Here is a 13,539-nt window from a genome sequence, read left to right as displayed (position 1 = left end):
AATTTTCTGTTACAGTCATTCCTTTGAGCTGCAAGCGCACACTGCTACATGAAGCTACATGCTAGCATCAGGGAAAAATGTCATCTTTTTTGCTAATGTTAATTCCTCCCCAATTTCGGATCATAGTCTGGCTGAACATTGCTGATTGTGAAGATTTTGGCTTAGAAGCTTCATTGTTGATTTTTTTTTTAATGATAGAAAGCAATGCTGTTCTCCTAAAGTCACTTCCAACTGCAATAACTATGCAGAGACACCACCATGTGGAAAACCCAAAAAACACTGTCCAAGCAGAGCAGACTGGGTTTTTTTGGAGGGGGGCTCAAAGAGGCCGATGCTAAAATGGACCATTTCAGGCAGAGGATGAATACAGGTGTTTCAGCACAGACAGTTTGAGGAAAATGAAATGTTACCAATAAATGATGTAAACACGTTCTAATAGAAACCCAAATGGGTTCCCTTTAAAATGACACCTGACTGTACAAATTGTCCTCAAGGCTTTGATGTCTCTGTCCTTTGAGCCATCTGAACCACATTTTCATAAAGTACCCATGCCTTTGTTTCCATTTGTCACAGAAAGTCGTTCTGCTACCGTCGTCTGCAGTATCTTAGCTCCAAGTTCCAGATGCACATCCTGCTAAATGAGATGAAAGAGCTGGCAGCACAGAAGAAAGTCCCACATCGAGACTTTTACAATATCCGTAAGGTGAACTTGAGAGCTGTTTCTATGGAGTCTAATCAGGATTATTTATTTTGATCCAGAACTAGAAAATATAATTTCTTGTCTGTTTTACAGGTTGACACACACATTCACGCTTCATCCTGCATGAACCAGAAGCACCTTCTTCGTTTTATCAAAAGGGCCATGAAGAAGTATCCGAAAGAGATTGTGCATGTGGAAAGAGGAAAAGGTCAGACGCTCATGGAGGTGTTTGAGTCCATGAACCTGACCGCCTTTGACCTCAGCGTAGACACCCTGGACATGCATGCAGTAAGTAACAGTTCAAAAGCCAATTAGCTGTTAAGAAAATGTACCACACTGATGAAATGCCTAATAGTGGTTCAACCAGACAACAGTTAACGACAGACTGAGTCAGTTTTTCAACTCTTGCAGGACCGTAACACTTTCCATCGCTTTGACAAGTTCAACGCCAAATACAATCCCATCGGCGAGTCCATCCTGAGAGAAATCTTCATCAAAACAGACAACTACATTGAGGGGAAATATTTTGGTCACATCATTAAGGTGCTCACTCTGCACCTGAAACCTTTTCATTACCACTGATCCCTGCAGAATAAGTGCATGAGACATCAGTGCCCTCTGCTGACTGTTTCTGTGGCTGCTTTTCAGGAGGTGATGGCAGACCTGGAGGAGAGCAAGTACCAGAATGTGGAGCTCAGGCTGTCGATATACGGACGCTCCAGAGACGAGTGGGACAAACTGGCCAAGTGGGCTGTGAAACATCGAGTGTACTCCAGTAATGTGCGCTGGCTTGTGCAAGTGCCACGACTCTTGTAAGTAACCCCAGTGGTTGGAAGTGTGATACAGTATTTAGGCATTTCAACTTTATGCCACTTTATGCTTCTACTACAATATATTTTTAGTTACAGTACACATTTAAATTTATAAACAAAACATAAAATAGATATGATATAATATGATTTGTCAAAGTTTAAACCACCCTTTAGAACAGAAAGTAGTTAACATAAAATGCTGCATTTTATTGCAGCATTAAATGTAACAGTCTGTGGACTGACTTGGATAAGAGGTAAAGGGTCTGTAACCTTTATAAGGATGACTGTCCTGGAGCAATAAAGGGCAACTTTGTTTGTTTATTTGTTTTTCCCATGTTTTTGTGTTTAAGTGACTAATGGGAACAAGAATTTTTGAAACTGGTCCAGCATTGGGTGAGAGGGCTACAGTCGGACCTTTTGTTAAAGAGTGAGATCCTTTTTGTATAACCAGAAACAGCCTTGTAATCGCCATTGCCAAACCCACCAGACTTCATGTAAATAAACTGTAATTTTTAGTATGTATAGAGCCCACATATTGTCACATCTAACTGGGTGAATTAAAGGTTAATTTCAACCAAACCAGAGCTGGTGATTGCTGGAAGAGTAGCAAGACAAGACTGTTTTTTGTAAGTTTTATTTTGTTTCTGTCAACTTTGAATGAATTGTGTTTTATGAGGATAAAATTGCCGTTCATTTAAATAGGGTCTGGTGACTTTGTCAATGTTGATTTCGGGGCTGTTTCTGGTTAAACAAAAAGGATCTTTCTCTTTAACAATGGCAAATCTCTGTAGGGATCCTTTTCATAATGTTTTCAGTCATTTAGAATAATATTCTGAGCCTGTCAGTGGCAAAAACAAGTACATTTAGTGAACATAAATTGACGGTGAGCTATTCCACTGAGTCTGCCGCCATGTCGCTTAATTCAAAAATTGTTGTTTCCAATGGTTACTTAAGACACAAAAACATGGAAAAATAAGATCCAGGCTGAAAATTCCTGCAATTTACGCTTCACACTTGAGTACCTCTGTAAAGATTTGAATACACGACTTTTATTTGTAAAAAGATCAAAAATGATTTTGATATTTCCACTGTTACTTCACGAACATACTCCTCCATCTGACTACTCCTCCTCCACCACTGAGTAGACCTTATAGAGGTCTGCAACCAGCTGTATCATTCTGATGCATCATTAAAATTTCTGCAGCATGCATGAGTAAAAAGACCACAAGGGTTACATTTTATCAATACAACCACAATCTGACAAATAATTTGTATTTTCCTCCCCAAGTGATGTTTACCACACCAAGAAACAGCTTTGCAACTTCCAAGAGATGCTGGAGAACATCTTCATGCCTCTGTTTGAGGTTACAGTCGACCCCGGCAGCCATCCAGAGCTGCACCTCTTCCTTCAGCACGTATGAAGTCGTTCGTTGTGCAATCGTGAATTTCTATTATTCACAAGTATACAGACAGCAGTGTTTTGTTACTCTCTCGTTGGTTCTTCACACAGGTTGTGGGTTTTGATAGTGTGGACGATGAGTCAAAACCAGAGCAACATATCTTCAACCTGGACAGTCCACTGCCAGTCAACTGGACAGAGGAGGACAACCCTCCCTACTCCTACTACCTCTACTATATGTATGCAAACATGACGGTGTTGAATCACCTGCGCAGGTACATCACTACAATCAGGTCCAAGAGGCTGCCGTAATCTGCTCATTTCCATGATTATATGTTAAGGTGTATACAGTCATTTAAGGGTTGATCATAATGAGGTGTTATTTTTTAACTAGCATATTTCTCCGATTCAATGTATAGGCTTGTTTTAAGATTCTTAGAAAGCATGACGTGTTTGTTAGCAAAATGTATCTGTTATGCTTTCAGATTTTGCAAAAAACAAAATAAAAAGGGAAATTATTTCAGTGTCACAAAATACAATCCTCGGTTACCTCATTTTGTTATGAAGGAAAATTGAAGTGACACTGAAATTTTAAAATGCTAAATTTTATCAATTCATTTATTTATTTTTATCACTGAGACACAAAACCAATTTTAAAATATTTTAAATATCCAAACACACGCAAGTTTATTTGCAACTAATAATGTCATTATTCTACAGCCATTAAACTGTGCAATCAACATCGATTTCATATTGATAAGTCAAAATTTAAAAAAAAAAAAAAAACTCGTCTCCTAACACTTTCGGATCAGAATATAAAAACCTTCATAACAAGTACAGTTTGTGCATGTGTGCTGGTTCAGATTAGCTTAATATTACTGTAGTACAAAGAGTAACAAACGACAAAATATACTCTTATCCTTAAAGATTCGTCTGTTTTTATAATTGAGTCACTGAGGAACAGCAGTGAATGTTCATTTAATGCAGACCACACTTTTTAAACTAAACTAATTGTTTACACCCATAACAAAGCTAAAATATGTTATCCCCTTTAATCCATTAAATAACTCTGTGTTTTTGTTGTTTTTTTTTTTTTCCCCCAGGCTGCGGGGGTTTCACACGCTCGTCCTTCGTCCTCACTGTGGGGAGGCGGGGCCGATACATCACCTGGTGTCTGGTTTCATGCTGTCAGAGAACATTTCTCACGGGCTGCTGCTTAGAAAGGTGTGACCTCGATATCACAACGGCTGCTTATCTTTCAGAGTTTATTATTCAAAGACTTTTTGAGGAACTTATGAATTTCATAAAAAACAATTGTGCAAGGCCTCGACTCAGCTCGGTCATCTGACATATGTTTGTTCATGAGTCATGATTTAGTTACAATCTCTTTCATTACAGCTCAGGGCTTCAGTATTAATGTACTCCTAAACTAGATCACTGATTGTTTATTATAGCACACACCATTATGTCTTCTGCTCCTGCAGGCCCCTGTGCTGCAGTATCTGTACTACTTGGCCCAGATAGGTATCGCCATGTCCCCTCTCAGCAATAACAGCCTGTTCCTCAGCTACCATCGTAACCCGCTGCCGGAGTACCTGTCCAGAGGCCTTATGGTTTCTCTCTCCACAGACGACCCTCTGCAGTTTCACTTCACCAAGGTCAGTGTGCACAGCCAATCAAGCATCTGTGACACCCTTCACTTCGAGTTTTAGATTTTATGTGAGTTTATTGTTAATCCTCAAAAATGTGAAAAAAGGGAATATAAGTAAAATGCTATAACAGTGGGACTAAGGGATAGATATGAAGTGAGGAGTTTTTATTATATTCTAAAAGAAACACTCTACATCTTGATCACTCTAATTAGGTACATGAGTCTGACACACATGCTGCATAACTGTATTGTAATTAATGTCAGGGCTGTCTACACATCTTTAGGTGTAGTGGCTTAATTAATGTACTCCTCCTGCACAACTGTCTTCAGTAAAAAAGGAATTTGACACTTGATAGGTCCTAGGAGAAAGTGAGTTGTTATTTTTCATTTATTTATTTCACAGATAACAATCCTATTTTTTATATTTTTTATTGCCAGAATGTATTCAGCAATAGTCATTTAATGTATTTCATTGCTTCTCCAAATGATAGTTTACATTGTAACTGACAGTGTCTGCTTTAGAAATGTTTATCCACTCACAACGAATTCACAGGAAACAATGAGTGCATGTACTGGACAAAAGCTGCTAGTGACGCTATTAACTGTCTCCCTATTAAAACAATGTCGGATGATGAATCCTCTCAGCCGCCACTTTTTGGTGCGCAGTTAAGATTCATAAGTTTGTCTTCTGCCATATTATTTGAGACAAAACTCTGAGACCCGTCTCACTAAAATTCTGTTATGACCAGTATGCACGGGTTTTGCCAAATCATCTCCTTTAAAGTTTCAGTTCCCCCCAAAATTGAAAATAGATTTTCTCCTTTTAACGGTCATGCCATTTATCAGTCTAGATTGTTTTGGTGTGAGTTTCAGAGCGTTGGAGATGTTAGCTGTAGAGATGTCTGCCTTCACCTTGTCGCGAGCAGATTCATGTAGGAACTGTTTTCTTTCTACTGAACTAAAACCCGACAACTGTACTACATTGTAGTATATTTCCTTGAACAAGCTGTGTATATATTTCTTTTGCGCTGTGAGAAGGAGCCCTTGATGGAAGAGTACAGCATCGCTGCTCAGGTGTGGAAGCTGAGTTCCTGTGACATGTGTGAACTGGCCAGAAACAGCGTGCTGATGAGCGGATTCTCTCATAGGGTATCAATTATCTTTCTAGCACTTTACACCTTATCCACTTGTACTTCCTACAACTATATCACACTCTCTTCAGTCTATTGTTCTGCAAAAAGTTTAAATTAACTCCTCTCCTGGCTCAGGTGAAGAGCTCCTGGCTCGGCCCAAAGTACGTCATGGAGGGGCAGGAGAGTAATGACATCAGGCGCACAAACGTTCCTGACATCCGTGTTGCGTACCGTTATGAGACCATGTGTGAGGAGTTGAATTTAATCACACAGGCCATTCGCACAGACGAGCTGGAGACCATCGAGGAGGAGGGTAGTCTGTGCATGGGAGCTGTGCAGGGAGAGAAGTGAACATGCACCACAAGTAATAACTCATAACTCTCACTACATTCCCTGTTTTCACGTCAGGACTATGTACAGATTTACATATCGACATATCACACCTGTGAGAAAAGCTTTGTTGCAAGAAGATTATGAGAGTTGCTACTGTGGCGGTATGAGAGAGGACCTACAATCTGTACACCGAGGTGTTTACTTGCTTTAGTTTCTTGTGTCATTCTTTAATTTGTAATGGTGATTTCATGATGTCTCTTGATCTATTTATTTTTTAATTATTCAATTTGTATGGTTTGTGACTTCATGTTGTCAGTGTTTCTGTGCTAAATCTGTATTTCCTAAACCAAACATTGGATAATATCAACATTCAGGATTCAACCCATTAATAAAACGTATAAACTGGATACAGCACTGACCAATTAAAGTAAGAAGACAATCTGGAACAATTTTGCAAAGCAAAGATCCTCTAACTTTGTAAAGGGCTGTAGCTACTGTTGAGAACACTGAGGTCACGCTCTCGTTATCTTCTTTGGTAATCGCCGGGGTTCTTTTTGAGAAGTTTACACAGTTAAAAATGTGCACATGGTGTGTGTTTTGGGGGGCTAATTCCAGCATTTGTAGACTTCACATATTTCAATTTGTCTACCTTTACCCCAACAAAATGAACAAATGTGCAGCACAGAACAGGCTTCAAAACAGAATTAGGACCATCATTTTCAGAGATAAAGCAGTGATACTAATTTCCAAGCAGAGGGAGAGTGGAGACAAAGCCTTGAGATGGTTTTGTCTACTTTAGTTCATTTCAGGAGCCGGTTTCACCTACTACTATGAAGTTCAAACTTTTAAACTAACTTTTTAATTTAGTGTAACTATTACTTTAGTTGTAACAAAGTGAAAATGTATACATCATTAAAGCAGAACAAGTTACAGCACACAAGTTAGGCCAAGTTTGTAAAAGATTGTTAGGCCTCTTAAAACTATTATTTTCTGGGAGTTATGCTGCATTCATATGCTCCACAGATTATCCCATTTCCTGAGTTGGGAAGTCATTCTTTGAATTTTTTTTTTTTTTTTTTGTGTTAATGAGTTTTAAGTCACACTGTGGAAACAACATGAATGCTACAAATAAGATGTGTTGTTCTTTGCTACTCAGAACAATGCAAGCTTATATTAAGCGATATAACAGTCACCTCACCTCCTGTTTACATAACTGCTTGTTTTTGAGTGAAATGCGCTATGAATCTCTCGTAACAACTGATTTACAACCCCACTAAAGTTTTCACTGGCTAGCTGAAGCATTTCTAAAGTCTTACCCTCTTATTCTAACTTTTCCTTGAAAGCACCACCCCGTTTAACTAAAACACAAAAATATAAATCATTAGTGAATTGAATAACTGTGTGTGTGTGTGTGTGTGTGTGTGTGTCGAGGTGATTAATGAGTGAGGTAGACTACAAGTGATGACCTCAGTATTCTTGGAATCCTGGCTACAGCCCAGACTACTTATCAAATCAAAGTTTTGCAGCAATTTTTTTTTACGTGATGCAAAAACCTTTAAGGAAATCCAAAGACAAATTATTAGAAACACCCCGTGTCTTTTTGGTTGACCTTTTCTACTATAATAATCCACAGGAAAATACCTCATACTGTTTGACTGGCAGAAAAATCTCTCATCTTCAGTATTTCTGCTATTGAGAATAATAACAACAAATTTCCCTCAGCTGTTCTTAAATTGTCATATTCTTGCCATTTTTTTGCAGTCTTTACAGTTATTCAGTAGAGTTGCATGAAGGCACGTCAATATTTGTTTCTGGTGTGCAGTAAAGCTACATATTTGTGGCATCTTGTTATTATTTTGTGGCATTGTTTCTCCTGACAGTCTGAACAGTGACTGTGATCTAATACCATCTGTCCTTTACACACAGATATTTAAAATACATCGATCTCTGGGTCATAGTACAGTCAACAATGCATGATCTGTTCCTTCAGTTGTCACTCTTTGCAGTTCAGCTGGTGCCAAATTCATGAAAAAAATTAGAGAACTGAAAGTTGATTAACTGGACAAACCCTTCTCGAACTTCTCCCTTCAGCTTTGGTCCTGGTGTTATCTGTGGGGCAACTTGTTGTTATTCAGAAGAGCTACGTGTCTCCTTAAGAGAATTATATGTGCTGTTTGTGAAATATTATTTAAATGCTTTTGTGTCTATGAAAAAATAAATGTTATTTACATTGTAGTGCTTGACTTGCTGCAGTTTTTAAATACCAAAAGTAAATGAATGTCTTCTGAAACTGAAAACTGCATGTTACAAAAGCAATAAAGTCAAAAAGAATAATTAATTTATCAATAGAAATAAGTTCTGTTTGAGTTTCAACTGTAGGTTTTCTGTGGTCACTTGTGTGAGTGAGTTGTGAGAAGTCAAACAAAGGGTGTATTGTCTGGTGTTGCTGCATTCTGCTCCTCACGGCTCATTACCAATTTGGGTCAAAGTGAGCAGAAAGTTCAACACAAAAATCAAACAGAATAAAGTCTACAACTGAACTGTCTGACCTAACTGAGGTCTAGCTGAAAAGAATAAATACACATTAAAATAATTGCATGCATTTTGGTAATTGCATCACTGTAGCCTAAATGGTATTTTCTTTTAGTTAAAATGCAACTAATGTGCATGAATATTCAAATTCTTATGACTTGAGTCTCTAATTGTTATTTTTTGCATGTTTTTCCACAATTAAAACATAATTAATGTGTTAATCACCAACAAAACCGGGCTTATTTGTGGTACTCAGTATAGCACCAGTGCTTTTTTGACAGAACAATCTTAACTCAAGAAGCAAGGTGCAAATGAGGGGTAGGATGAGTTTGGGATCCTCTGTAAATATGATTTGTGAAATTTTGGGAGTCTTTAAAACAGTGATAACATGCTATTTTGCCATGCATCTCTATTTTCTATCTCTATTTTTCTGTTTTCTGTGTCTTCATCATCATGAATCATGTATAAAATTAGGCAGTTACTGTTGTATGCTGGTTTGATGATATGTGACCCGTGCACTCCTGAAATATGCTCATGTGTATGGGCAACTTAACCCTTTGTAAAAAAGGACTTAATGGGCAGCCTGACTCACGTTTTTGACTTAACACTCATACATTCATGCTGTTTTGTGATTTGACCTACTTGTGCCTATTTGTGACGATAAACTACGCTGCAAAGTATAGTGTGCCCTGATCACCTGATTATTTCAGATCACGTGTCGACATAAAGCAAACAGGCCTTCATGCCCTCAGCTATGAATGGTTCTTTGCAACAAGAGTCAGTCCTGGTCTATGAGGCACGCTCAAGCAGAGCTTCCAACTGTGACACACTTGAAAAAGTGCCATGGATAAAATTATAAAAGTTACTGAGCTTGCAGACAGCTGCTGTCTGCTGATAAAGACTGTGCACTATGGTTGGAGGGTCCAGAAAAGATAACGCTAGTAACTAAACCTTGAGTTGGTATAGTTTTAACATTTTCAAGGTCAAAATGAACTTTCATCTTTATCTGTTAGTTTTTGTGTGGTAGCAAATGATTGTACACAGTTCTCCAAATGATTTACAACTAATTTGTGTGAAGATTACTCTGTCGTGTTATTTGAAACGCAGTGGTGAAATTTGCTTGAATTTGAGGTACTTCTACTTTGAGTTTCAAGTCAGGTTATACTTCTACTCCACTACATTTCAGATGGAAATATTGTACTTTTTACCTCAGTACAATTATCTTAAAGCTGTACTCACAAGTTAGTTTACAATTTAAAACTACTACTACTACAACTACTACTACTATATAAAAACACATAGGAAGCATATATAAAACGTGATGTTTGTTACAATTACCCAACTACCCAGTGGTTTATACAACCACAGCTGACATGAATAGTCAATAAATGAATTACAAGGTACAAGGTACAAGGTAGATTTATTATCGTATTAACGATTTTGATCTTTCACTTAAAATACATCAAGTAGAAATTAGTGGATTTAGAAAAGCTTTTTTTTTTAAGCTAGGAATATATTTCCAGATAACTATATTTAAAATTATTATAACTTTATATGTTTTTCAACAAAATGTATATATTTTTTATAGCAGTGTATTTTTATTTTTGTTTGTTGGGGGGGCATTTTTGGATAGTTTGTTCAGGAAATTTTCTTGTACTTTTAAAAAAATAATTTCTTGCTAATTTCAGGGTCATTTCCTCTTAAATTGCTCTTTGCCGCCTTGAAATAAACCAAGCCAATTTTCTCAGGTTTTCAATTGTTATATGGCTTGTTTAATGCAAGACTTGTAACAAAGTACTTTCATGGTGTGGTATCAGTACTTTTACTTAATTAAAAAGTCTGAATACTTCCTCCACCACCGATAAAAGGCTTAATCCCTGCATAAATAATTGTTGTACAGATATACAGTAGCTTTTATTTTGGTTTCTCTTTGTGATAGAAAAGTCTTGACTTACAGATTGCATGAGTGAACATTTATAAAACAGGATTTGCATGTACATATTGCTTGAAGCGTTGCAGCCGAGGGTATCCATAGTCACACACCATGAAAATATGTTTGTGCCAACAAAAGAACCGGTTCACGGTGAACATGGGTCCGCCCGGTTCACCCCTCCTACCTCCTCCGCCTGTCCCCTCACAGGCTGCAGACTCAGACCAGCCTCTTTCTCCCTCTGTCAGCGTCTCCACAGCAGCTGCTGCTCAGCGTACTATCGGCAACTTTTGTCTCGGAAAGTGGTTCAAAATGACCATGATTCTGGCTTACTGGGATATTCGCGGGGTGAGTCCAGCTCGACCATTTTACTGGTAAAGTCGCTTGTTTTTTTTTGCATCGCTGTGGATGTTAACGGCTCCCGCTGGAAATGCACCAGACACCGACCTAACAAACACCGCGTGAGCTCTTTGTGTTTAACGTTAACTTCCGCAATGTTAGGTGTACTAAATAACGGCATTTGGTTTTGTAAGCATATAGTTGACGGCGAATCTGTAGTTTCATTGTTATGAAACGTTAACCCCGGCGCTGCTGCGTGTGCACGTGCTGTTAGCGACTGTTTCTGACGTTAAATGCGAATAATGATATTAATAGCTTTATTTATAAAGCGCCTTTAAAAGGAGAGTTTATAAAGTGCTTTGACAAATAGAGCAAAGCAGAAGTAAGAGGGGTCACTTGCAGCAGAACATGATAATGTTAGCCAACAATAATACCAAGCAAAAATAACAACAAGCCATACCAATAAGAGAGGATGCTGTTCGAAGATTATTGGTGGTGAACACAGAAATAATATTACTATAATAATAATAATAATAATAATAATAATAATAATAATAATAATATTGATTATAGAATTAAACACAATCGGGGCAGAATAAAGAATGAATTAAAAGAATAAAAAAATAAAAAATAAAATACAAACTAAAATAAATAACTAACAATTAAAATAGATGAATTAAGAAAGACAAATTAAAATAGGAATTAAAATTCAAATAGAAATTAAGATTAAAATAGATGCTAAAATAGCTCAAATAACCAAATTGTTATGAGCAGCAGTGTTAATTATCAGTGCTCTATCTGGATGCTCAATGTTACCAGTGAAATTAAAGGGCTGCAAAGTTAGTTAGGTAGCAAATATGTTTTAAAATAAACCAGTAAATGTGCTTTATGCAAGCAGTTATCCACTTGCAAGTGGCACAATACGGTTCCTAACAGAAAGCAGCTAAAATTGTCAGAACACCGGTGTTACAATGAAATCTGTGACCTGTCAGATTTTGTGACCCTCACAAACCACAGCAACTTGTTGAGAGAGTCTGCTCCTGGGTCACATGATCTGACTGCTCACAGGTCTCAGGACCGGCATGCCTCATAGTGTTGACTCTTTTGTGCACACCCAGTTCAACCGGTGAAAGGTCAAGTCTCTAAAGCTTAACCACAAGCACTCAGGTGGAGCTTTACAAGCAACTCATATTTTCATATGTTTAATAGATTAATCTGCCTTCAAAAAATATCATGAAATCACCTTAACAAGTCACCACTTTACTCATCTGAAAATTGTTAATGTTAAGTTCTCAAAACCAGACAGTCAGGAGGCATCATTTTTGCAGGTCCTAAGTAACGAAGCAGTATACTTTAGACTTTAGAAAACAACAACTGACTGGTTAAAAGTATGTTAAACAGCTGAGCAAACCCTCACATTTGAGAATCTGCAGCAAATGTTTTGTATTTTACAAGATAGATTGCTTATAGTTATGTAATTTTGGTGATACAAAGTGCACATAATCAATACAGCAGTTGGTTAAAATCAGCTGAGGATAAAATGAAATGTTCACAACTGGTGTTCTTAAATAATAAATAATAAACGTACTTGTAAGTCACCTTTTTTTTTTTTAAACAAATGACAAATAGATAATGTGAGGGCACAACATGCTGTGTTTATGTTGTTTATCATGATCAGTTTGTCCAGTTACCATTAATCAGCTAAGAATTTTCTATCACACAACATGATGTTTAATGCTAATGTATGTCAGTGCATGTCATCTTCACATGTGAGAACCTCAAAACTGAAATGCGTTGATTTAAAAGTTGAAAAATCCACAACTGTTATCAAATCGCTAATTTTTGCACACTCATGCAGCTCGCCCAGCCGGCTCGCCTGCTGCTGGAGTACACCGGCACCAAGTATGAGAACAAGTTTTACGTCTGTGGTGAAGGTAACTTTCCAATTCCACTAACAGATACACAAGTGTCCATACATCATACCTACTTAATGATCTAACCCACATTTCTCTCACATAGCCCCCAACTTTGACAAGAGCTGCTGGTTTGATAATAAACACAAACTTGAAATGGACTTTCCCAATGTAAGTGAATAATGTTTAAAATGTGAAGCTGGCAAGTTTTAAAACATCTAATAATGGTATTGTTGACACCTCACTATAGCTGCCCTACTTGGAGGATGGAGACAGGAAGATAGTGCAGAGTAATGCTATCATGAGATACATTGCTCGAAAGCACAATATGTGTAAGTATTGTGTGTTTTTTCCACATATTAATACTTTACCCTTTTTCCCATATTGTGAACATCTTATTTTCGATACCCATGGTATCAAACAATTTAACACAGGGTTTGGGCGTAGTATCTCACACTTTGTTCCCTGAGTGTGTCACTGCATCTGATCTGATCACAGGCGGTGAGACAGAGGATGAGAAGGTCCGCGTGGACATCATGGAGAACCAGGCAATGGACTTCAGAAACGGCTTTGTGAGATTGTGCTACACTGACTTTGTGAGTACTACATTAAACATTTAATAGCATTTAAATAGTGATTGAATCTTCACTTATACAAACATCATCATTTTGGCATCAGGACAAGATGAAGCCGGGGTACCTTCAGATGCTGCCAGGCCTGCTGAAGCAGTTTTCCGATTTCTTGGGAGACAGGAAGTGGTTTGCTGGTGAAAAGGTATGTTTGCCCTTTACAGAAAG

At 37.7% G+C, this 13,539-nt stretch overlaps 1 protein-coding gene across 2 annotated transcripts in view; it reads left to right on the top strand.

Annotated features, from left to right (window-relative positions):
- The window catches only part of ampd2b (adenosine monophosphate deaminase 2b), a 61,570-nt gene that overhangs the window by 16,836 nt on the left and 31,195 nt on the right, over nt 1-13,539 (top strand). Inside the window, exons 9-22 of one of the 2 annotated variants that reach the window (XM_042491248.1) lie at nt 574-703; nt 794-988; nt 1,112-1,243; nt 1,349-1,512; nt 2,801-2,927; nt 3,023-3,186; nt 4,015-4,135; nt 4,396-4,569; nt 10,701-10,838; nt 12,688-12,763; nt 12,849-12,913; nt 12,993-13,074; nt 13,241-13,338; nt 13,421-13,516. In XM_042491248.1, coding sequence (XP_042347182.1) covers nt 574-703; nt 794-988; nt 1,112-1,243; nt 1,349-1,512; nt 2,801-2,927; nt 3,023-3,186; nt 4,015-4,135; nt 4,396-4,569; nt 10,701-10,838; nt 12,688-12,763; nt 12,849-12,913; nt 12,993-13,074; nt 13,241-13,338; nt 13,421-13,516 — 1,762 coding nt within the window. Of the gene's footprint in view, nt 1-573; nt 704-793; nt 989-1,111; nt 1,244-1,348; nt 1,513-2,800; nt 2,928-3,022; nt 3,187-4,014; nt 4,136-4,395; nt 4,570-5,600; nt 5,712-5,830; nt 8,264-10,700; nt 10,839-12,687; nt 12,764-12,848; nt 12,914-12,992; nt 13,075-13,240; nt 13,339-13,420; nt 13,517-13,539 lie in introns of those variants that run through there. The other variant, XM_042491250.1, reaches the window with a different exon arrangement.

Source organism: Plectropomus leopardus, chromosome 8, assembly GCF_008729295.1.
Source record: "Plectropomus leopardus isolate mb chromosome 8, YSFRI_Pleo_2.0, whole genome shotgun sequence".
Classification (NCBI taxonomy): Eukaryota; Metazoa; Chordata; class Actinopteri; order Perciformes; family Serranidae; genus Plectropomus; species Plectropomus leopardus.
Note: the sequence above shows the minus strand (reverse complement) of the source record. Positions and strands in the feature narration are given on the sequence as shown.